Source organism: Quercus lobata, chromosome 8, assembly GCF_001633185.2.
Source record: "Quercus lobata isolate SW786 chromosome 8, ValleyOak3.0 Primary Assembly, whole genome shotgun sequence".
Taxonomy (NCBI): domain Eukaryota; kingdom Viridiplantae; phylum Streptophyta; class Magnoliopsida; order Fagales; family Fagaceae; genus Quercus; species Quercus lobata.
Genome location: NC_044911.1, coordinates 45,708,583 through 45,732,789, shown reverse-complemented (window position 1 = coordinate 45,732,789; position 24,207 = coordinate 45,708,583). Strand labels below are relative to the sequence as shown.

Genomic DNA, 24,207 nt, shown 5'->3' with positions numbered 1-24,207 from the left:
TATTGATATAGAAAGGATAAACCAAATACAAGAAAGAAAATACTAAAGGGCAACTCAAAAATGAAAGTAAACATAATTTGCTATAGGTTCCCTCCTTGCAGCAAAGAAAAGCAAACACAATACGTAAGCTTTAAGAAATAATGAAGAAAAGGTAGAGTAACGTACCAAATTCAACAAAAACCAATTGCGAAAATCTCATCAATAGACAAGTTGTCGTGGTTGTGATTAAAAAGTATTAGAAGACTATTAATTTGATTTTTTTTTTAATCAAAATAGAATAGAGCAAAAACACATACCGTTGAGTAGGAGCAAAAAAAAAAAAAAAAATGATGATAATGATGGAAAGAAGATTAACACAGAATTGAGAGAACTGAGGAAGAAACAAATTGAGTTTGAAAACCAACGTCAGTGTGGTAAGTGTGGTCCCATTTTGTATATAGTGTTTTACATGGGAGTTACAGAAGTATTTTTACCAAGTTTTATCCCTACTTAAACATAGGGTGTAGGGGTATTTTAGACCCAATGAAATGTCAATTCCAAACAAGGGGAAACCCTTTAAATAGTAGTATAAATATAGAAAAGTGAAACAATTAGCGAGAATATTAAACACTCATCAAACCAAATAAAAAAAAAAACAAAGAGAAGATTAAAAAAAAAATGAAAAGATAAGACAAGACAAGACAAGATAAGATAATGATATGGAAAGGATAAACCAAATATAAAACAAATACAAGAAAACAAATACTGAAAGACAACTCAAAAATAAAAGCAAATGTAATTTGTTGTAGGTTCTCTCCTTGCAGCAAAGAAAAGCAAACGCAATACATAAGCTTTTAGAAATAATGAAAAAAAGACAAAGTAACGTACCAAATTCAACAAAAACCAATTGCAAAAATCTCATCAATAGACAGGTTGTTGTGGCTGTAATTAAAAAGTATTAGAAGACTGTTGATTTGTTTTTTATTTTTTTGAATAAAAAAACCAAAATAGAAAAGAGCAAGTACACATATAGTTGAGCAAGAGCAAATAAAAAAATAGTAATAATAATGAAAAGAAGATTAACACAGAATTGAGAGAACCGAGAGAACTAAAAAGAAACAAATTTTGAAAACCAATGTAAGTGTGGTAAGTATGGTCTTATTTTGTAGATAGTATTTTACGTGGGAGTTATAGAAGCATTTTTATCAAATTTTACCTCTACTTAAACATAAAGTGTAGGGGTACTTTGAATCTCTATTCCAAATCAGGAAAGTCCCTTAAATAATAATAGTATAAATAACCTTATCCTTGTATTTCAAAAAAGAAAAAGAAAAAAGATAACCTTATCCTAAATTAAATATGTGACGATGTCTGTAATAATAATTAAGGATTTGGTTAATAGGTATTCATAGAGCATTTGTTAATGTAACATTTTAGAAAAATTTTGATAGCATTTTAAGAGAAATATATTTAAAAAATTGTTAAAAAAATTAATTTTATATTTTCTTATAAATAGTTTTTAAAAGTATTTCTCAAACCAACGCTATTACAGAATCAGTAATTTCTCAACACAGGAAAGATGGTTTTTAAACACAGGAAGGCAAAAAACGACGACGTAGCCCATACTTATAAACCATTCTTCTTCTTCTTCTTCGTCTTATAACAGTCTCTCTCACTCTTTTGTCTCTTATCTCCACTGATCTGATCATGCCCGACCCCAACCCAATTCCGGGCATGGATCCCACCGACCACCTCCCACTCGCTCTCCTTCCGTCGGACCCAATACCACCCGCCCCGACCCGATCCTCCCCACCTGGATCCACCATAGATGTCCTCCCAAACATGTCAGGCTACTCCTGGGTTGCCTACGCGGCCTCCTCAATCCTCGTGATCTCCCATTTCCCTTCCCCCGACGAAACCCTAATCGGCCCCATCTTCCGCCAGCTTCTCCAGCTCTCCTCCTCCGCCATCGCCGCCGTCTCCTGGTCCCCTGTCTCTCCCTCCAATGGCGACCTCGCCGCCGCCGTCGACAATTGTATCCGCCTCTTCCAACATGACTCCGCCACCTCCAAAGGTACCTTTTAAAATTTTGAGAAAAAAAAAAAAAAACTGAACTACATTATTGATGAATTGCATTTCTAGAGAATTTCATTTTCCCGGAAATATTGAAGCACTGATTTGTGTGAATTTATTTTATTTCCTATTTCTTCGTTTCAGTCTTTCTTGTTTTGATTTAATTTAATTTTATGTTTACTGTGTTTAATATGTCTGAATTTGCTGAGACATAAGAGCAGTGTGACTTTGATGTTTTAGTAACGAGAAATGCTATGTTCACAACAAATCCCAAGAAACAGGTTGTTTTTTTTTTTTTTTTGATAGAAAGACTAAAACTTTATTTATGAAGATAAAGAAACAGATACATCATGGACAAGAGCTTGTTCTAAAAAACAAGGACACTCTTCAATCCAGGCAGAGAAATCATCCAAGCCAAGAGCTTGTTTTGCCAATAAATGAGCAGGCTTATTGCCTTGCCTTTTAACATGAGAGAAGGGCACTTTCCTAAACTCATTACATTCAGCTAGCATCCCATATATCAGACTAGAAACAGTTGATGGAGCATTCGAAACTTGCTTTAGAGCCTGAACAACAATCAATGAGTCCCCTTCTAAAACCAAGTCTCTGATTCCCACCTCCTTAGCAAAGATTATACCAGCTTCAATTGCCTTTGCTTCAGCTTCAACAATCCCCAATGGAGCATGAAATTTCTTGCTTAAACCTGCAATGAATTTTCCTTCATGGTCTCGAATAATAACACCAGCACCTACAGCCTTTTGAGCCATAAACCTTGCAGCATCAACATTAACTTTATAAGAAGGAAAAATAGAAGGAGACCAAGCTACTTCCAAATGAGTTGGTGGATTCACTGATGTTCTGTTTGCTGACCAATATTCATCTAGGTAGTTCTTACACCAGTCAACCAACTTCAGACCTGCCTTCCTCGGCTTCCCATGAATCACTTCATTTCTATTAGACCATAGAGCCCATGCAACAGGTTGTTGATGGCTATAATTGGAGCGCAAAAAAAGTAATTTCAGTTGTGGGTTCAAATTAGAACTAATAACAACTTACCGCCTAGGATTTGTTGTGAAAGTTATGGCTAGGATTTGTTGTGAAAGTTATGGGAAGTAGCACTTCTCGTTAGTTATTACGGGTTCTTAGTTATTCTATTGGTACATAAAATTTGACAACAACGATAATTAATGTTGCACCTTGGATTTTATTTTAAAGGGTATGTATTAGCTATATATAACAATATTTTAAAATAAAGAAAGAAAAGCTTGTTTTTAAATTTACTCTCATAAATGTTGAGTTTTATGGCACCTTGGTTTTATATGAGAGTTGGATCTATTTTTTTTCTTTTTCCTTTTGATTTGGATATCTTAAAATGCGAAATTTGTTACTTATATATTCAGGTTCTTTTTGTTGGAGCCAGAATGCAGTACTTGTGCAATCTACAAAGGTGGAGGCGATCCAATGGACGGGCTCCGGAGATGGGATAGTTGCTGGTGGAATTGAGGTGGTTTTGTGGAGAAACAGTGGCAAGTCATGGGAAATTGCTTGGAAGCTTAAAGCAGAGTGTCCTCAAACTCTGGTTTCTGCAACATGGTCAATTGAGGGACCTTTGGCAACTGCAGCTTATCCTAGTGAACTGCAGACTGAAGAACCGAGGGTTGATGTGGCCAGCAAATGTGTGTTAGTATGTCACATGAAAGGAAAAAATGATTATGCAAAAACTGAGTTATATCATCCTTTGCCTGTTTCATTGATTCAATGGAGGCCATCAACAGGAAGACTTTTGAACAGAGATGTAAAGCATCCATCAAGACACATACTGCTAACATGCTGCTTAGATGGAACAGTAAGGTTATGGTGTGAGACTGATAATGGAAGGGTCAGAAAAATTGGCAAGGAGACCAATGATCACAGAACCATGAAGCGGTCTTTCTGTGTAGTCGCTGTAATAGAGATAGACCAGGCCTTAAAAGGAACTCTGGGCATGGATGTATCTGTGTTGTGGGCCACAGAACTTGGTGGTCTTTTAAAATCTGGTGATGGTGTCAATCAATTTTTCTCCACAGAAGGATCTGGGCATGATGAGGCGGGCAGATGTGAGTGGTTAGTTGGGTTTGGTCCAGGAATGTTGGTATACTTTTGGGCTATTCACTGTCTTGATGACGTCTCCCCGATGAGGTTCCCTCGAGTTACATTATGGAAGAGACAAGAACTACAGGGATTTGAAGTGGGAGAACTTCGTAGAAGTAGTTTTTCAAATGTTAAAGACAGATTACTTCTTAATAAAGTTTTCATGTCAAGGAATCGCTTGTCTGGTCCACCAATGATCTGCTCTTTGATTCATTTATTACCTTGTGATTCTTTAGTTTGGTTACTGTTAAATACTCAAACATTAAATAAAATGGAGAATACATCTCTTAATAAATCCCAGACAGAGAACTATTTATCATGTTCTGCTACTGGAATTCTAAATTTAGGAGGTCATGCTGGGAAAATCATACAAGTCGCTGTGTATCCTTATAGTGGTGAAGTTGAATTGGCTGTTTCTTTGGATTCTAATGGATTGCTTCTTTTTTGGTCACTTTCCACCATTTCCAACTGCATATTGGGTCGTCCAACATTGATTCCAACATGGAAACTTTACGGAGAACTTGTAACTAAAGATTCATATTCCAAATATACATGCTTGATGTGGGCACCTTCGGTATTGGACGACAAACTGGTTCTTCTTATGGGACATATTGCTGGAATTGATTGCTTTATAGTTAGAATTTGCCCCAATGAAGAAGAAAATATAGAATGTCACTACTTATTCACCGTTCCTTTCACCGGTCATGGTCCATATGAGGATGGTCCCACAAATATCTATTCAAATTCTTTGTCTTCAACTTGCAATAAAACCTTCAAGTATAATAAATTTATGATTTTGGGGATATGGATGAAAGGTTTTTGGGCTCTGTCATGGGAAATTACTCTCCATTCTTTTGATTTATCTGCAAGCTGCTGTGAATGTAATTTTGGCACTAGAGATGCTGCAGAAGGCAGCATGTGGAAATTTGAAAGTGTTTTTGCTGGTAAAAGATATTGTCTTGCTGTGAATCCTAGCTCATCATATTTACCAGATCCTCACTCCCATGATCAGGTTACAAGTTTTGCTGTGGTCTGTCCAGGTAGTCTTACTTTTGAACAACAAAAGGTGACTTCAAATAATGATCCTTCTTGTAGTTATCCTGCATATATTATGGCCACAGGCTGTTCTAATGGCTCTTTAAAACTGTGGAGAAGTTACCTTGGTAGACCCTCAACCCTTCATGTACCATGGCAGCTTGTGGGTATGTTTGTTGCACATCAAGCTCCCATTAGTGCTATATGCTTGACTGGTTGTGGGCAGAAGATTGCAACCTTCTCTACGGAATGTCATCCAAATTCTGTCAGCACCCTTCATATATGGCACACTGTTCACCTTACAGGAGCAGGAACTTTTATGTTAGAAGATACATTATTCCTTGACAAAGATATAGTTGCTTTAAATTGGTTAACATTAGGAAACGGTCAGTTATTACTTGGAGTTTGCATGCAGAATGAGTTGAAAGTATATGCTCAGAGGCGTTGTGGTGGTCAGGCTTTGTTGAACTCTGGAAAAGCTTTGAAAATGGACATATGGATTTGCATTGCATTTTCTCATACTATCCCTCCCATCCACGACTTCCTTTGGGGACCCAGGGCTGCAGCTGTGATTATTCACGATACTTACTTCTGTGTATTTAGTCAGTGGTTGTTCCTTGAGCATAAAAAACATCAAGTTGAGTTCCATCTGAATTATAACAAGGAAAATTGCCTCAGTTGTGATGGTAGAACAGATGAGGGCATTCTTTCTGCAGTTTTCACTGATTATGACATTGGTAATTTCAAGGAATTGTCAATCGAAAATGGTAGTGGAGAATGCAAGTCTGGGCTGCCTGTAAAGATTAGTAAGAATGATTACATATCCAGCAATTTGTTTGTAGAAAAGGTTCCATTGATACTTGGTTCGGGTTCCAAGCTTGGTTTATGGAGCATGCTAGAAGTAGTGGAGAGGTTTGGTGGATCTGTGCCTAGCTATCACCCTGAAGCACTCTTTATGAATATATATTCAGGTATTATGAAGTGGAATTACTTGGTTGAAACTCTGATTTAAGTGCCATTACCTTCTTAAGCTTCAGAATTTAGAAGTTTGACTGAGATATAAAATAATTGTTATAATTTTTCATCTTAGGTGTAAAGATTAAAAAGTCAGAAACTATACTTCTTGAATCTTCCTTGTTTTGCTGTTATTCATCATTGGTCATATTTTACTTGTGCATAGAACATTGCTTATTCTAAGTGCTGGTAATTTTTGTTGGTGATAATTGCAAAGGAAAGAATGATTGATAAATTAATTGACCTGTTGGCTGCACTTGGGAACTTCGCCTGTCATTTTGTTAACATATTTTAACTATTTCTTTGTCTTTTTTTCAATTATCCTGAGTTCTTTCTGTAGTTCTTATCTGATCCTTTGTGATGGGAGAACTTAGTGACTGATATATTGTTTATCAAGTTATCTTTCAAAAGTAATGCTAGAAACACAAAAAAAATTCACTACTTGCTGAAATGGCAAGTTGTGATTGGTGCATCATCACTTTTACATGACCCACAACTCTTATTGTACGCCAATCACAACCTGCCATCTCAACAGTTTTGAAAATAGTTGTGCAATTTTTGTGGCATTAGACATTGTATCTTTCAATGTCAGCCTGCCTTCTTACGTCTGTATACTCTGTTTCAAGCAAAAATTAGTTTCTGCCAGTCTTTGGACAGCCTTTCTTGGATGTTAGCATAAATATCATGCTCCCATTAATAAAAAAATCCATTCAATTGGTTTAAATTAATGTGTTCATTTTATTAAACTAATTCTATTTCTTATGTAGTATGTAGAGTAATATATGTTTTGATGGAGACCAAAACCTAAGCATACTAAATTTTTATTTTTCTTGCAACAAGAATGAAGGATTACATATGTGGGTTTGTGAATCCTTCACATTAATGCTCTGTCCTGAAAGAACTTATTCTGATCGGCTAGCTCTCCTCATTCCCAATCTTTTATTCCCGTAAAATTTATCTGTGGTCACATCCTTGCTGATGCAAATGGACAGCCCTTAATTATGTTAGACATGGCAATTAATTTTTTTTTAATAGGTAATAATATTATTCAAAGAAATCAACAAGTACACAGGTGACAATTGAGAATGGAGATCGTATGCAATGGAAGTTGACAAAGAATGGGGAGTTTGATATCTGTTCGTTTTACAAAAAGTTGAGAAGCCCCTTGCCCATTATTTTTCCTTGGAAAGGTGTTTGGAAGGTTAAGGCTCCTCGGCGTGTTTCCTTTTTTGTGTGGACTGCTGTATGGGATAGGATCCTTACAGGTGACAATTTGAGGGGTAGAGGGATGGTTTTTGTTGACTGGTGTATCATGTGCCGTTGTAATGGGGAGACGGTGGATCATTTGTTAGTTCATTGTGGTAAGGCTTATCGGTTGTGGAGTTTGGTGTTTAGATCTTTTGGGATTTCTTGGGTCTTGCCAAGATCGGTTGCGGATGCTCTATTTGGTTGGTGGAATTGGCCTAGAAAGCATGTGTCTAGCATTTGGAACTTAGCTCCATTATGCTTGATATAGTGTCTTTGGAGGGAGCGAAATAGGAGGATGTTTGAGGACATGGTAAGTTCAGATGACCAGCTTTTGGCTTCTTTCAATGGTAATCTGTTTGACTGGTCTAGGGCTTGGGGACTCACCTCTAGTGATTCCCTCCCTTTGTTCCTTACCTCTCTCCTATGTAATTAGTATCCTTTCCTTTCTTTTTTCTTTTTTCTCTTTCTTTCCCATTGTACTTTTCTCTCTGCCTTATGTTTTTCTGCATAAGGTAGTTTCTTGAATATATATCTTTATTACTTATCAAAAAAAAAAAAAAACAAGTACACAGGAAGTATTCTAGAAAGGTTACACGAGTTCTAAAATTACAATGAATGATAAAGTTATGTTAGACATGGCAATTAATCAATCCCCTCTTGCTCAATACATGGCAGTCTGCTAAAGTTGGAAAAGTTGGAAAATTTTGCCTTGAAATTATAAATAAGGAGTTTGTGAATGTGTGCATCATGCATTTGTGTTTATGTGTTCTTCATTCTCTTGTGCTAATTACTGGTTCCCATGTAAAACTAGTTTTGGCATTTCTACACCAAATATTGCTTCTTTAGATTAGGATTCTTCAATTAGAATGCATTCCTTTCAATGTATCAATTGAAGCATGTTATCTCTAATGTGTTTAGGTAATTGGAAACGTGCATACATGGCTGTGAGGCATCTTGTTGAATTTCTTACCTCTAATTATGGTTCTAAGATGGAAACTGTCTCTGCAAAGTCTAGCGTCACTATCCCACAGATCCTTTTATCAAATTATTTTGAAGGAATTTTTTTGAGAAATTCAACTGATAAAGGATTTCAATGGAGTGGAGATTTGATCACAACATCGTCACAGTTTCAGAGCAGCACGAACCAATTTGCATTCAATTCTGAGTCTATTGCTTCCAATAATATATTCACTTCCTCTTCCACAAAATCTGAACTCGGTGGCTTTGTTAAGCCTCTTGAGAACTTGTATGAGTTAGCAGCTATAAACAACAAGGAGAAGATGCAAATTCTTGCAATAATAGATCTTCTTGGTGAAGTTAGTAACCCACACGCTTCTACCTATGAAAGTCTTGATGAACCTGGGCGAAGGTACTTCTGAATCTGATGAATTACATAGTTTCCCATGGCGTTCACATGATGCTTTTTGCTGTACTTTTGCAAGATCTACTTGCCAAAAAAATTTATGTTTCGAATGGATCTTTTCTATATAGGTCTATAATGATATAATGACAATTTTTTAGATAATGTAAAAACCATTTATTAAATGTTCATGGCTTATTTACTTATATGAAGAAAAAAATATGTCATGAAAGGCTAAAAGGAAATTGAGAACGTGTGATGGAAATTCATCCCCCCCCCCCCCCCCAAAAACCCCACAAAAAAAAAAAAAGAAAAAAAAAGAAGAAGAGAAAAGTAAAACAAGTATTAGATCACAAGTGAGTTTTTCTAATTTTTTGTTGCTTTAACATGAGTTATGCCCTCTTAAATCATGTCATTGCCACTCTAATTTGGATGTTGGTGCAGTTTGTTAACTTTTGTGGATTTTACAAGGCACAAATCAAAATGGTTAATTTTGCATGCAGAATGCGTGGTTAATTTTGTAGTGGAATGTGGAATTATATTTCTTCATTTAATTTTTTGCATGTAGAACACATGGTTGATTTTGTTGTGGAGTCATTTTATAGAGTGACTAAATTTTATGTTGGCTATTAACCTATTGTAACCCTCCTCCCTTTTCTGGGCTTGGGACTGGCTGCGAATAAAATATATGGCACTATGCAGAGACCACATGCGGAGTTAAATAATACATGTGGTCAACCTTGACTAATTTGTTGAGGATCCATATCTGCCCCCAAAAAATTTGGGACTATAATTTGGTTGTTGTTGTTGTAGAACGTGTGGTTAATTGCTGACATTATTTTTCATATTTGTCCGCACAACTCCCCCCCCCCCTTTTTTAGTGAGCATCATGTTCGGATTTTATTTATGGAGTTGTACTTTTTTTTTCCCTTCAGGTTTTGGGTGGCATTGAGGTTTCAGCAATTACATTTTTTCCAAAAATTAGGTAGAACAGCATCCGTGGGAGAGTTGGTTGTTGACTCTGGTATGATTGTATGGGCTTACCACTCTGATTGTCAGGAAAATTTATTTGGTGCTGTTCTAGCTAATGAACCATCTTGGCAAGAAATGCGGGCAATGGGAGTTGGATTTTGGTTTACTAATACAACACAATTGCGTTCACGGGTAATGTTTCCAGCTTTTATTATTATTTTTCTTGTTCCATGCACTATTTTAGGAAAATGGCTTAATCTTTTAAACAGTAACAGAAAAGGACTATCCTCTTTACCTGAGTAACATAACCCACCTTCTTTGTTGTTCCTCGGACATTGAAGCAGAACCTTTCTATGGTTTATAATTGGAGAGTATTGAGAATGACTCTGCTTGTTGAATTAGAGAAAGTTGGATATTACGATTGATGTATGTCTTGTCGGATGATTCTAACATCCATCTGGTAGACTATAGTTACTATAGTTTGGCTTCTTAGCAGTATGTGAATTAGTGTTGTATTAACCAATGCTGGGATTTCCTGTAGCATTTGCAGGATAACTGAATGGACAAGAATATGCTGTTTATCCTGGCTGACAATTTCTGGTTCTGTCTGTTCTGTTTTCTTAGTGTTTGTATGCTGGTGACCAAGCCAGTGACGCAAGGGAAAGACATTGATTCACATAAGCTATAAGTGTAGGTGTCTACAAGGCAGTTTTTAATTATCCTCTTACTATTATGGATGTAATCTGTGGCATCTTTATATTTATTGTCTCTGACTGTCAAACATGCAGTGCTTAGCCTCCCCCTCCACGGCCCCTTTTTTGGCCAATAATCTTTATTAACGATAGTAGCAACACCTATTTCTGTAGACAATGTATTGGGCAGAGTTCTAGTCTGTTTTTGGATCCACTGAATCTGAGATTCTAAATCTTTAGGAGTACTTCAATTAATCCCAAATTTTTTGGGGTTGGCTATGGATCCTCAAGAAATTAGTTATGGTTGGCCGCATGTATTCATTTTCTCCATCCTCAACTGACTAACTAATTCCTCTTTCAAATAAAATTATTTATTTTTTGATTTAAAAAAAAAAAAGAAAAAAAAAAGCAGAGTTCTAGTCTGTGTCTTTACACTTTGACATAAATTTAATACAGGTTTTTTTACTGTAGATCGAGAAACTAGCGAGAGTACAATATCTGAAGAAGAAAGATCCTAAGGATTGTGCATTATTATATATAGCATTGAATAGACTCCAAGTGCTGGCTGGCCTTTTTAAAATCAGCAAGGACGAGAAGGATAAGCCCTTGGTGGGTTTTCTTGCACGTAATTTTCAGGTATGGTGTTAACCAATTGATTTATTTGTTGAAATCTAGAGAAAACAATTACAAACAAGGCACTTTTCAATTAGTTTCTGTGGAAGATGTTAATTACCCATCTCTTTCTTTTTCCTCTGTCAGTGTTATTGTGTGGCAATTTAGATAAACAATGAGCTTGTAATTTCACTAATTTTTGTCTGCATTAATTACTGCTACAGGAGGAGAAAAATAAGGCTGCTGCTTTGAAGAATGCTTATGTTTTAATGGGGAGACATCAGCTAGAGCTGGCCGTTGCTTTCTTTTTGCTTGGAGGTGATACTTATTCTGCTCTTAGTGTTTGTGTAAAGAACCTTGGGGATGAGCAACTTGCACTAGTAATTTGTCGGCTTGTTGAGGGGCATGGTGGACCATTACAGCACCATCTAATAACAAAGTTTTTGCTTCCATCAGCAATCGAGAAAGGCGACTACTGGCTAGCAAGCCTACTGGAGGTTTGAGGGATTTGTATATATCATTTTTTTTAAAAGGCCATTCTAGTAATCAGCTGCATGTATAAGATCTTCCTGCTTTTGATGATGTCATAACTTACTAGAACCCGTTCTTGATCTGCAGTGGGAACTGGGGAATTACTTGCAGTCATTTTGTATCATGCTTGGTTTCCAGATCAATCCTGTGACTGAAAAGTCTGCACTTTTGTCTAAACATGTTGCCTTTTTGGACCCAAATATCGGTCTTTATTGCCTAGCACTAGCCAGCAGAAATAGCATGAGAAATGCTGTAGGGGAGAAAAATACTGCAGTTCTGGTTAGGTGGGCAACTTTGATGACAGTCACTGCCTTAAAAAGATGTGGGCTTCCTGTAAGTTCAATTTACAGTTCATGCTATTGCAATATGGGCTTATTTGTGTGGAATGGTACATAGTGTTTCAGTTATGTTTTATTGAATAATTTGTTTATGTTCAGAGTTATTACCTTTATTTATTTAAACCTATTCATGAAATCTTCCACTTTTGCTGCATGACTTTCAACCTACATTTGTGAGACTGTGACGTAGGATAAATTGGGGGATTTGTCTACATGTGCTCATGGTGGGTAACGTCTAGGAGGATTTGTGGATCTACAGTTTTAGAACAAATGGTTAAGATTCAAAATTGGCTAAATTTTAATGAGTTTTTTTATGGCTATTTGTAAGAGAGAGAATGTAAGGTGTTAGGGTTTTGATAGGTGAGAGGAAGGGCTTGACTTTGGAATTGTAAGGAAGAAGGAAAAGAGAGGAATTTAGGGTGTTCATGGGCTGTATGAACAGTACCACAAGAGAGTGAAGAAGAAGAGAGAAGAGAGGGAGGAAAAAGAACAATAAGGCTAGGCCTCAATACTCAACATTGAGCACAAATATATGAGGATTCCTAGTTTGACTAGTATACTAAAAACCTAATAAGAGATTAACTTGGACTCAAAGAAAATAAAACCTAAGATACTTAGGACCTCTTTGAAAATTCTAGACTCAATTAAACTACCAAAATACTCTTGATTTGCTGGGATTGCGGGAATTACAATTTTGCTCCTGATTTCAATTGACCATAACTAATAAAATAAAAACCCAAATTTAGGGTGTTCATGGGCTGTATGAACAGTGCCACAAGAGAGTGAAGAAGAAAAGAGAAGAGAGGGAGGAAAAAGAACAATAAGGCTAGGCCTCAATACTCAACATTGAGCACAAATATATGAGGATTCCTAGTTTGACTAGTAAACTAAAAACCTAATAAGAGATTAACTTGGACTCAAAGAAAATAAAACCTAAGATACTTAGGACCTCTTTGAAAATTCTAGACTTAATTAAACTACCAAAATACTCTTGATTTGCTGGGATTGTGGGAATTACAATTTTGCTCCTGATTTCAATTGACCATAACTAATAAAATAAAAACCCAAATTTAGATAAAGAACGGTCGATGGATCAGATTAAGTCACAGTTGGTTGGCACTTTATTCACTTGGAACCAGGCCTTCTTTCATTTCCATGAGTGTGGTCCAGATTTGGTATCCTTTCTAATAGCATGTATCTCTATTAATTTTTTCTTCTCTTCTTTTCTTGTGTGAGTACTCTGTAGCATACTACCTGTGTACTTGGACCGTGTTTTTTTCTCATCAATAAAAGTTTTTCTTCACTGATAAAAAGTAAAATACATACCCAAATTAACAATTGTTTTAAACTTAAAGACTCTTACCTGGCCCTTTAAAACTGCACAAATTTTATTTCAATTGGACTTCACACCTGGGCTCTTGAATAGATGAATTTGCAAAGTAACAACAAATCAATCTTCCACACTGCATCAATCTGTAAATGGAAGGTCAAGATACTAAAAGTTCTTTTGTAGTTACCCACTCATGCTATTCCTATTTGTCCTTTCTGTGGACATCTAGCAATTACCATATTTAACATAATCATGCATGTCATATGGTACTGAAGATGTGATGCTTGGATGAAGCAATCCATAATGGTTGAAAGTCATACTTCTTTTATAGAATAGAATTTGTGAGAATGGCATCCTATCCTCACAAATAGATCCTTCAAACAACCATAGTCTATCTAGAAGGGCTTTTGGAGTTAAGATGTCGGTTAAGAACCTAAAAAGCCTGCTGGAAGCTGACCAAAGTTTGGCATATCTAACTTGCTATATACCCCAACACTATACTCCAAAGATTGAAATTGAAATTCTTATAAAATTTCTTATAGTTTGTAAGGTATTTTTATCTGTTGAGTTTTCTTTTGTTGGTGACTAATCCAACCTTAGACCCTGTCTATGTGTATATTATCATGTTTCTGATACAGAAATGTAACCAATATTTCTCATATTTGTTGTAGCTTGAGGCTTTGGAGTGCCTTTCTTCTTCCCAGAGTGTACTTGGGAATACAGATGAAGAGAGTAATGATGCTGGAAATTTTGAAATTCTATACAGGATTCTAAAGCCTTCTCCACGTGATTCGTCTAACTGGCTTTCATGTGATGTAGCTTTCCAGTTGGAGTCCCTTGATAAATTAGATTTGGCACTTCCATACTTCTCAAAACTGATGAGAGAGCATCCAAGTTGGCCAGACACCATTATAGGATCTGCTGGAGCTAGTACATGCTCCAAGGAGTATAACATTCATCAACATGATAAATTACTTCAGAACTTCCAGCATAAGTTATATATAGGGCTTGAACAGTTAGAGCAGAGGTGTTCCTTGGTTCCTGCCCATATAATTAGCATGGTATGTTGTCTATGGATTATGATTTTATTTATTTATTATCATATCTGGCATATACTTTCCATCGACTGATTTATTTTTGCTTAATTCCTTTAACAGATGTTAGTCTCACTGTGCAATCACGGGTTCTTGTTTATTGGATACGATATATTGCATGGTTATAATTCTCAATATCAGTCACAAGATGAGAGCCATACAGTTGACAGTTTCCACAAGCCACTTTTGAAGGCTACCCAAGAGATTTCCCTCTTATTTTCACGGTTTATTACTGTCTGCAGTATAAGTTGCTCTCAACCAAAGTCGGGTTATATTGAGAATGATGTGTCTGCTGAAAGTAGGTCTAAGTGTTTAGATGCTTGGGGGTACTTCTTTCAAGGGCTTATATTGTCGTTGTGGAGTTTAAGAGCTAGTTTGAGAATGATTTCCAACTGTGTCACCCAAGATCTCATCAAGAAACCCCTTATTTTCCTTGATTTATTTGAGTATATAGTACATGTTGCATCTGCTTGGCTTCAGAAAAACTCAAGAGTGCTCATTCTGATGGTGCAACCCCTCTTGATCATGTATACTAATGGGCACATGCCAAATGAAGTTGATATAATGAATTTGAAGAAACTACTTCCCCAGATTGCAGAGTTGGGGGCTCAGAATCTATTAATAGATGAGAAAGCAAAGGGCCTTCAGGCTTTAAATAGTGTGCCAGATAAACAAGCTGTAGATGCAATGCATTCAATTCCAGAAGATGAAAGATGGAAAATTATAGGTGCTTGTTTGTGGCAACACACGGCGAGATTCATGAAACAGAAGCTGGATTTAGTGTTTGATAAAGTTGAAAATAAATTGACTGGCAGTACAACAGAAGAGATCAGGCTGGTCTCATTGAGCTTGGCAGAGTTACTGAAGACCACACTCACAAATCTTTCTTCTTATCATGTAAAACAGGTTGCATCATTTCTATGGCATAAAGTAGAGAATGGATTGCCGGTAATGACTCTTATATGGTTAAAAGGATCTAGCCAGCCTCACCCCAGAGTCTCCTATGAGGGTACTGTAAGTGTTGATATCATGAAAAACAAAGATGAGTCTTCAATTTCTGAAATACTATGGGATATCTGCGTTGGTTCTGAGATATTATTTGAAGGCTTTGCACAAGATAATATAAATTTGTCACATTGTTTTGATCATAAACCCTCTAAAGCATGGAGTGATAGATGTATGGGTTTGGGAGTAAATGAAACAGAGGAATCCAACACTTATGATGGTATGATTAGCAGTAGTTCTACCAGCAGTGAAGCTGGATCACCAGCTAGAGGGCTATTTCGTAATGGCCCTACTTTTCTAAGTTCCTGGGAGAAAGATACAACGCTTAAAAAGGAGGTTACAACTTTCCAAAACCCTAGAGAAATCTATAAGAGAAATGGGGAGCTTTTGGAGGTAATATTACTTTCCTTTTTTGTTTTATTATTTGTTATTAAATTTGTCTTTTTTTCACAGTATATATTGATTGTGATAATAAAAGATCTTGGTATTGAATGTATTGAAATATCTAGAGATGGCAAGTAGGTTCTGAAAATCACAATTTCATAGCTCTCCCTAGTGCATTCTACAGTGACTAAACCTTATTTCTTGAGCAGGCATTGTGTATCAACTCTATTGATGAAGGGCAAGCTGCACTTGCTAGCAATCGTAAGGTTAGTCTCTGTACACAAACTCTAGCTTGCATTCTGAAGCATTCAATTTGGTAGGCATCTGGTGTACTTATCAAAAAAAAAAAAAAAAATTTGGTGGGCATCTGGTGAAAAATTATATTTTTGTTTCTAAATTGCTCCACTTTGTGTCTGTATGATCTTTGGCTTCCAGCCAGAGGTATATATTTAAGTTTTGTTAAACTGTCTCAAACAGTGTAGTTGTGTCTATTATACGTATTGCATTCCACATGAACATCTAAATGCTATGGTACTCCTGTTGACATGGACCGCTATATATGGATGTGGGCTGCTAGGAAGCACGGACACTTCATTTAGGGTGCCATATCCGTGTCGTATCCACGTCGTACCTGTGTCATAAAGGTGTCGTACTGGCCATTTCATATTATAATTTTCCAAAAATTGCTTGTGTCACTGTGTCATACCCGTGCTTCCTAGGTGGGCTGGCATGTCTGACAAAAGGTAGAGGAGAACTTTACAGATTCATCTGTTTTTGGATCCTAAAGTTTCCAATTTACCAATGTATGTTTACAATAAAAAAGAAGTTAAAACCCTGCATCTTTGGGAAAATTATCATATGTGATTGCAGGAGTTGTGTGAACTTTTTTGAGATAGAAAGTAAATTAATTCACAATCTGTTTCCTTGTCTTGTCTTTATCTTTGTTAAATGCAACTCTTTGAAAAAAGAATATTTCATGTACTGCTTGGATGAGTGATCAAACTGGTTTTTCCAATTTTACATGATAAAATGTTACTGCTTGGATGAGTGATCAAGCTGGTTTTTTCAATGTTACATGATAAAATGTTTAGCCTTTTTCATAATCTGTGTGCCTCTCATAAATTATTAATCTTTGTCCTTTATTCCCTCCACACCCCCCCCCCCCAATTTATTTACTAGCTGCATCCTGGTAGCCTCTTTTGAAAAAGAATTCTGGCCACTCTAAGGACGATATTTAGAAGTTCTTTCTCCCTTAAAATGCCAGTGATGCACTAATGCAAAGCATCCTGCTGGCACCTTAAAATCTTGGTTCTGTTATTTTAGTTTACTACTCACCTGCTCTATTATTCAGCTTAATGTTGTGCATGAGTGCATCATTAAAGTTTCAACTTTCAAGGGACAAAGAACTTCTAAATATTGTTCTTAAGAGTGAATTATAGTGGTCAGAACTCTGAATTCTTTTTCTATTTTAGGAAATTGTGTCTTTATTCAATGTAGTTATAAAAATTACCAAGTCCATCAAAAGCAGGAGTCTAGGGCAGTGTTTATTCATTTTGCTTTTAGCCGCAGTAAATATCTACAGAAAATAAGTGTTTTGTTGCTACCTTTGTGTTCCTTGATTATATTTTAGCCTTTACGTGTACCTTGCATACTTAGCACAGAATGATATGCTAAAAAAGTACTAATTGTCAAATTCTACCTGAATCAGGGCATACTATTTTTTAATTGGGAAGATGGGATGTCTTTCAGTGGTCAGTCAGACTATATCTGGTCAGAAGCTGATTGGCCAAAGAATGGGTGGGCTGGCTGTGAATCGACCCCAGTTCCAACATGTGTATCTCCTGGCGTTGGTCTGGGAAGCAAGAAAGGGTTACACCTTGGGTTGGGTGGAGCAACTTTTGGTACAGGCTCTTTGGCAAAACCTGGCAGGTACTTGACAGGTGGTGGAGCATTTGGGATTCCAGGTTATGCTGGTATTGGTGCCTCTGGCTTAGGTTGGGAGATTCAACAAGACTTTGAGGAGTTTGTTGATCGACCAGCTACTGTGGAGAATGTATGCACAAGGGCTCTCTCAAGTCATCCCTCTATGCCTTTCTTCTTGGTTGGTTCTAGTAATACACACATTTACTTATGGGAGGTAAGAAACTTTGATACACATTGTAACATTTGCACTGTTTTATCTGGGAATTTTGCGTTAGTTTGCTTTAATTTATGGTCCTGGAATATTCTTGTACATTTTGTGGAGCAAGGGGGAATCCATTTAATATTTTCTACTTATCAGAAAAAAGTGAATCCTGTCAAGGTTTTCATTCTAAAAAATAATCCAATATATTGTCTTTTTAAGATAGAATTATCTCTTCCTTGATTGAGCTTGAATAGATAGTTCTATTGGTCATAGCAAGGGGATTTTCGAGTTGATCGTAACACAGTTGTCTCAGTCTGCATATTTAGTCTTTGAGCTTCTTGCATTAATCATTTGTCTGTTCAGCAGACAGACATAAGGCACTAGACTCCATGGGAAATAATTTTTTCATGTTGAAGCTTACATGTTATCAAGCAAACCACCAGGCCATTTTGAGTGGTTTCGATATTCCCACAAAACACCACCAACAAGCTGCAGGCAAAGCTGTAGAAGTGTGGAGTACAAATACAATGAATGGACAAATGTTTGAATCTTGAATGAATTTTTTGAATTGTCCATGTCTCATTGTCGCTTTTTAGGCATAATGATAAGGCTAATGTTTGTAATAAGTGCAGTTTGGTAAAGATAAAGCTACTGCAACTTACGGGGTGCTGCCTGCTGCAAATGTCCCTCCACCATATGCTCTTGCATCAATATCAGCTTTACAGTTTGACGACTGTGGACACAGATTTGCTACTGCTGCCTCAGATGGAACCATATGCATATGGCAGCTGGAGGTAGGAGGGAGGAGTAACATTCGTCCTACGGAATCATCTCTTTGCTTCAATACCCATGCGTCGTATGTATTCTATCTCTGTTAGTTTCATGAGGCAATTCAAGTCACTCTTATTTGCAAGAATTCATGTTTTGTAAGAAATGTGTGTTTCTTTCGGGGGTGTTAGGCAAACCACAGAACTGGTACTATTTTAATCCGACTTGTACCAATTGAACTAGTTTTCCTTTATATCCAAGTTTGTCTAGACTTAAGTTAGAACCAATTTTGGTGGGAATATATACGTAAAAATGCCAATTTTAAAACTAGTTTTTGATAGAAATGTGCATGTGGAGACACTAAAATCTAAAAACTCATTTTTGGAGGAGATGATCTTTTGAAAGAAATTTAAAACTTTTTTTTTTCGCCAAATGGGAATGTAAACTAAAAACAATCCAAACCAGTTATATTGTTTCTAGCTGGCCAGGTTCAATGACGTGCCAAGCGCCTTCTTGTGTTTTCAAATAGTACTAAATCTATTATTAACATTTGCAGGGATGTCACTTTTATCTCTTCAAGCGGATCAATCATTGCTGCAGCTGGAAATAGCTCCAATGCTGTTAATGTGGTTATATGGGATACATTGGCTCCACCTTCCACCTCTAGAGCTTCCATTATTTGTCATGAAGGTTTTCATTTACATTTGAATCTGCATTTGGTTGCATTACTATTTTTATCCACCCAACTCTATGGATTTTAGTGAAATGGATATAGAAACATTCAAAGTAGGAAAAAAAAATGTACAAATTCATTATGTGATTATACTCACACAAGGAGAAGCAGGCATTTACGTTAAGATTGTTTAGTTGTCTTATCCTGACAATAAGGTGATTTCTTGGTGGTGACATAATCATTACAAAAAATGTTGACACAATAAAATTGTCTAATTATGTCAGTACAGACGATTAGTGCTGGCAATTATGAACTATGTAAGGTGAAATTTGATGTTACCGAATCGGGAAATTAGACAAAGGAATCTGTTAATTTACTTGCTCTGTCTCTCATATTCTTCTTTTTTCTTTTTTTCTTTTTCAGTTTACTACAATAAGAATTCTTTATATCCTATATATATAAAAGATGATCCAGGTTTTGACAGAATCATTAGTGAAAGTTTAAAGTTAAAATCATATACCATAACATGCATCAGAACTGGTACATTAAAATCAACCCCCCCCCCCCCCCACCCCCCCAATCTTTTTTTAGGTGGTCTTGCCATATTTATTGTCTTGTAGGTTGCTATTTCAGATGTGATTATTTTACGTATACATTAAATTGGTAAATTTTCTCTTGCCTGCTGTAGTACTGACAATTCCCTTCTCTTGTGAAGGTGGTGCCCGCTCCCTTTCCGTGTTTGATAATGACATAGGAAGTGGTTCTGTTTCTCCTCTTATTTTGACTGGTGGTAAAGATGGTGATGTTGGACTCCATGACTTCCGGTACATTGCTACTGGTAGGACTAAAAGACACAGGCACCCTGATAATGGTGAACAAAGCATTACATCTTCAAGTATTGACATGCGAACAGGGGACCAGAATCGAAATGGGATGCTTTGGTATATACCAAAGGCTCACTTAGGTACATTCATTTCTTTTTTATGTGATAACAAGTTATGCATGATGCTTTAAATCTAATTTTTTTAATCAAATGGTCTGAAGGGAGTATCACCAAAATATCTACCATCCCAAATACTAGTTTGTTCTTAACTGGAAGCAAAGATGGAGATGTCAAACTTTGGGATGCCAAAAGAGCTAAGTTAGTATATCACTGGTCGAAATTGCATGAAAGACACACCTTTCTGCAACCAAGCTCTCGAGGCTATGGCGGAGTTGTTCGGGTACCCTTTTGCTCTTGCAATCATTTTAAACTTTAGAATTAATATCTAAGTTTGTTAACATAACATAGAGTTTGGTTTGGTTGTGGGAAGAAATTTCTTTTAGATGTATCCCTGTACTAAAGCAAAAACATATTCATATGTAACAGGCTGCTGTTACGGATATACAAGTTTTTTCACATGGTTTTCTTACATGCGGTGGAGATGGCACTGTAAAGCTGGTAGATCTCAAATAGTAGCAAAATGGGACACAAGGAATTCTAAGCCCAAGATGTCTCTGCTCATGGGAACTATATTTGCCCAATGATACCATAAAATTTTGAATTCCATATAAAATGGTTAGTAGGGGAAGGCGAAGGTCAGTGCAATTTTCCATGCTGCTCATTCTGGTGCTTAATTCACATATCTTTACACGGTCAGCAATGCATACATCTTTCCGTACCCTTCATTTTTGAAAAAACTCGGTGTGAGAGCCTCGGATGCACCCAGCCTTTTGTGTAGTTCCTTCAAACTCCATTAGGAAGTGGAAAACTCATCTCCTTTTTGGTAAAACCCTTCCTTGACTCTCATCCAACGGTTTTTGCCTGGGTAAAACAGTGTAAATGAAGGCCACTGTAGTAATTCATGAAGCCCCTTCCGGAGCCAACAAAAAACCTCTTTCCTGTTATATGCCCTAATTGAAAGGAATAAATATTGACAAAAAATTCCTGAAGGAAAGATACCATTCAGGATACCTGGGTTAAGTGAAGATTTTTGTGCTGAGTATATACTGTTCACTGCTCTTCTTATTCTGCAGTTTAAGCTATGAAGGACAACAGAGAGTTCCAATTTTTGTATAAATATATCTTCCAGCTATGTAATTTTGCATGTATACGTTTGAAGGAACATACAAATTTGACCTTTTATGGTCCAAATCTGTTGGATTCTATAATTTGTTGAGTAAATAAACATTTGTAATTCTCTCAAACACAGCCTCTGGTGATTATTTCTTTCTTCTCTGGTTTATTACCACTTGCTATTTATTGGTCATTGTAATTGGCAAAATAAAATTTAGATTTCTCTTTTCTTGTGTTCAGAGATATATTTACACTCAATCCCCTCCACAACCACCCCCCCTTCTCCTATTCCTTTTACCTTCAGAACACTAGTCAAAATACAACGAAAAGCTTTTGAGGCTATTCCTTTGGATCCTTTGGAGGTGGAGGCAAAATCTTTTGAGGATGGCTTACAGTTTGCAAAGGATGTGGGGTTACAAAAGTTTGTTTTGGAAGGTGACTCTCTTAATGTCTATTGCGCTCTTGCTAATCTATTTCCTCCTTTAGCTTCTGTTGGACCTATTATTTATGGGATTCAGGCTTCCTGTCATGATGTTCGAAATGTTATGTTCTTCCTGTCATGATGTTCATGTTATGTTTTCACATACGTGTAGGCTGGGGAACAAACCAAGCCATCTTTTAGCTAAACATGCTGTTAGTATTGTTGATTTTTCTGTTTGAATGGAAGAGAACTTTATTTCTTGAAACAAGCTCTTCATCATGACGCAATGTCGTTTTCTATTTAATGAATTTTCAAGCTTTCCTATTAAAAGAAATGTATCTTAGTTGATAACGTTATTGCCCCCAATCTCCATGGGTGCTTTAATTCCCTTTTCTTTTTTCTTTTCTTTTTTGGGTCGTGGGAGAGTCCTCATCCAGTCCTCCTCATGGTTCAGATCTTTTTTCTTCTGCATTTAAAATTAAAAATTAAAAAACGATTGGGCTTTTATTGGGCTGAGCTGAGTATGGCCCAGAAAAGCCAGAACTAAACATCAGGACCAAGCTTATCCCCGCAGTGAAGGCATGAAGCTCCAGGCCATATAAAATTTTAGACTAGGTAAATAGGGAGAGGGGTTTGGTGGGGTTAAAACCCCGGGCCAACTTTTTTTGTTTTTGGCTAAACTTCAATGTCATTAAACAAAACTAAGAACACGATGAGGAATCTCCCTTACAAACAAAACCAAGAACACGATGAGGAACCCCGGGCCGACTTATTAATTGACAGTTTGACTTTGATACAATGGAGAGAGAGAGAGAGTGAGAGAGAGATTCTGTCAGGGGCAGCACTTGAAGGTCAGGGTGGTCGACCACCCTGCCCTGAAATTTTATATATACATATATATATATATATATATATTTATATATAATAATTTAAAATTTTATATTTGTCTATCCTTTAAAATAAATTTGAAAACATGCTCAGTTTTTTTTATACCATTAAAATTAAACTTTACTCCATAATTTGCTCTACTTAACAATATATTAGGATTTTCAAGCAAAAAGAAAAAGCCAAAAAAAAATATTTGAACTAAAATCTGAAAAAGAAAATATTATAACATAGCAAGCCCAAAAAATTATAATATTACTTGGTTGTATATATTGAATAATATGTAGCTTGTAATATTGATACTAAAACTATCATGCAACGATTTCAAAATATGAAAACTTATAGAAGAAAATTGTAAATTTATTTACGTGTTTTTTAATTGTTATTGTTATCAATATATGATTTCTTTTTATTAGATTGTGTAATTTATGTTTTTTAAGAAACACCTTAGTAAAATTCCTAAAACCCCCCCTGAATTCTGTGGGCATAAAATAAACAAGTTGCACTTGAAATGAAGGGAATTGGTGAAGACGTAGGCTCATGATAAACACATGGAAGAGGATTGAACCTCAAGGCTTAAAAGTGCAATCTTTTCATTGGGTTGGAGATGCAGAGCCATTGTTTTTGTTTGTTTGTTTGAGTGCGGCTTGCAAATCAAATCTACACGGAAAGTCGAAAAAGACCACATGTAATGTAAGCAAATGTCAACAAAGTAAGTCTCCTCCTCCTCCTGTCTCATCCTAGCTACAATTACCATTTACATGGCTCTCTCTGATTCACCTAACAGCAATCTGAAATTCGTTACTTTTACTTTTATACCCTCGAATTAGAATCCACTACGTGGGGTTCGGTTGCTTTATCGGTTACTACGATGGTTAGCCAACAATTCTCAAAATCTGGATCTGATGTTCTGAGCCATTATACCATGGGCACACACTGAATATTGGATATTCCAGGTTTTGGATAACGTTTTACCCAAGTTTTAAAAATTTTTTTTAAATATTTTTAAAATTTTAATTTATAACATCTGCCATTAATGATAATTCTTTATCATTAAATTAAAACGTTAATCAATTTTTGATGTAGGTAAAAATTAAATCTCAAATCTCTTATTTAACTATAAAAATATTTTACTAATTAAATTAACTGGAATTCACAACCTTATAAAAAGTAAGATAATGCTGTTTTACAATTTTTTTTTTTTAACAGCTATTTTACAAAATTGAATACCGTACGAAAAAAATTCTTTTGCAAAACCATGACTTGAATTGCACAGATTTTCACATTTCCAGTTACTTGTCACATGTCCAAACCAAGCAACCATCTTACGCACGCACAACTATAATTGCCAAATGCAGCCCAACAATTAGAAAAGAAGGCAAAAAAAAAAAAAAAAAAAAAAAAAAAAAAAAAAAAAATTAACGCAGATAACAGAAGCGACGCCGTATATTTCAACATATATAAAGGGGAAAGTCTAGTCTA

At 36.1% G+C, this 24,207-nt stretch overlaps 1 protein-coding gene across 2 annotated transcripts; it reads left to right on the top strand.

Annotated features, from left to right (window-relative positions):
• Positions 1-1,557: 1,557 nt before the first annotated feature.
• LOC115955892 lies at positions 1,558-21,612 on the top strand. Of its 2 annotated transcripts, none has more exons than XM_031074284.1 (16): positions 1,558-2,053; positions 3,453-6,188; positions 8,398-8,848; positions 9,775-10,003; positions 10,975-11,139; positions 11,340-11,612; positions 11,734-11,979; positions 13,986-14,375; positions 14,472-15,806; positions 16,007-16,063; positions 17,506-17,934; positions 18,555-18,778; positions 19,247-19,380; positions 20,079-20,327; positions 20,408-20,586; positions 20,733-21,612. In XM_031074284.1, the coding sequence occupies exons 1-16, from the start codon at positions 1,687-1,689 to the stop codon at positions 20,817-20,819; spliced, it is 7,551 nt and encodes a 2,516-aa protein (XP_030930144.1). In that variant the 5' UTR covers positions 1,558-1,686; the 3' UTR covers positions 20,820-21,612. The 2 variants fall into 2 exon arrangements, with proteins under 2 accessions (XP_030930144.1, XP_030930145.1); XM_031074285.1 differs by having other exon boundaries at positions 1,895-2,053; positions 3,473-6,188.
• The last annotated feature ends 2,595 nt before the right edge of the window (positions 21,613-24,207 follow it).

Excerpts from the sequence above, each read along its gene's own strand:
- LOC115955892 (XM_031074284.1), top strand. The coding sequence starts at position 1,687 with ATGCCCGACCCCAACCCAATTCCGGGCATGGATCCCACCGACCACCTC. Across the intron at positions 11,980-13,985 it reads TAAAAAGATGTGGGCTTCCT|CTTGAGGCTTTGGAGTGCCT; the intron begins GTAAGTTCAATT and ends TATTTGTTGTAG. Across the intron at positions 20,328-20,407 it reads TATACCAAAGGCTCACTTAG|GGAGTATCACCAAAATATCT; the intron begins GTACATTCATTT and ends AATGGTCTGAAG.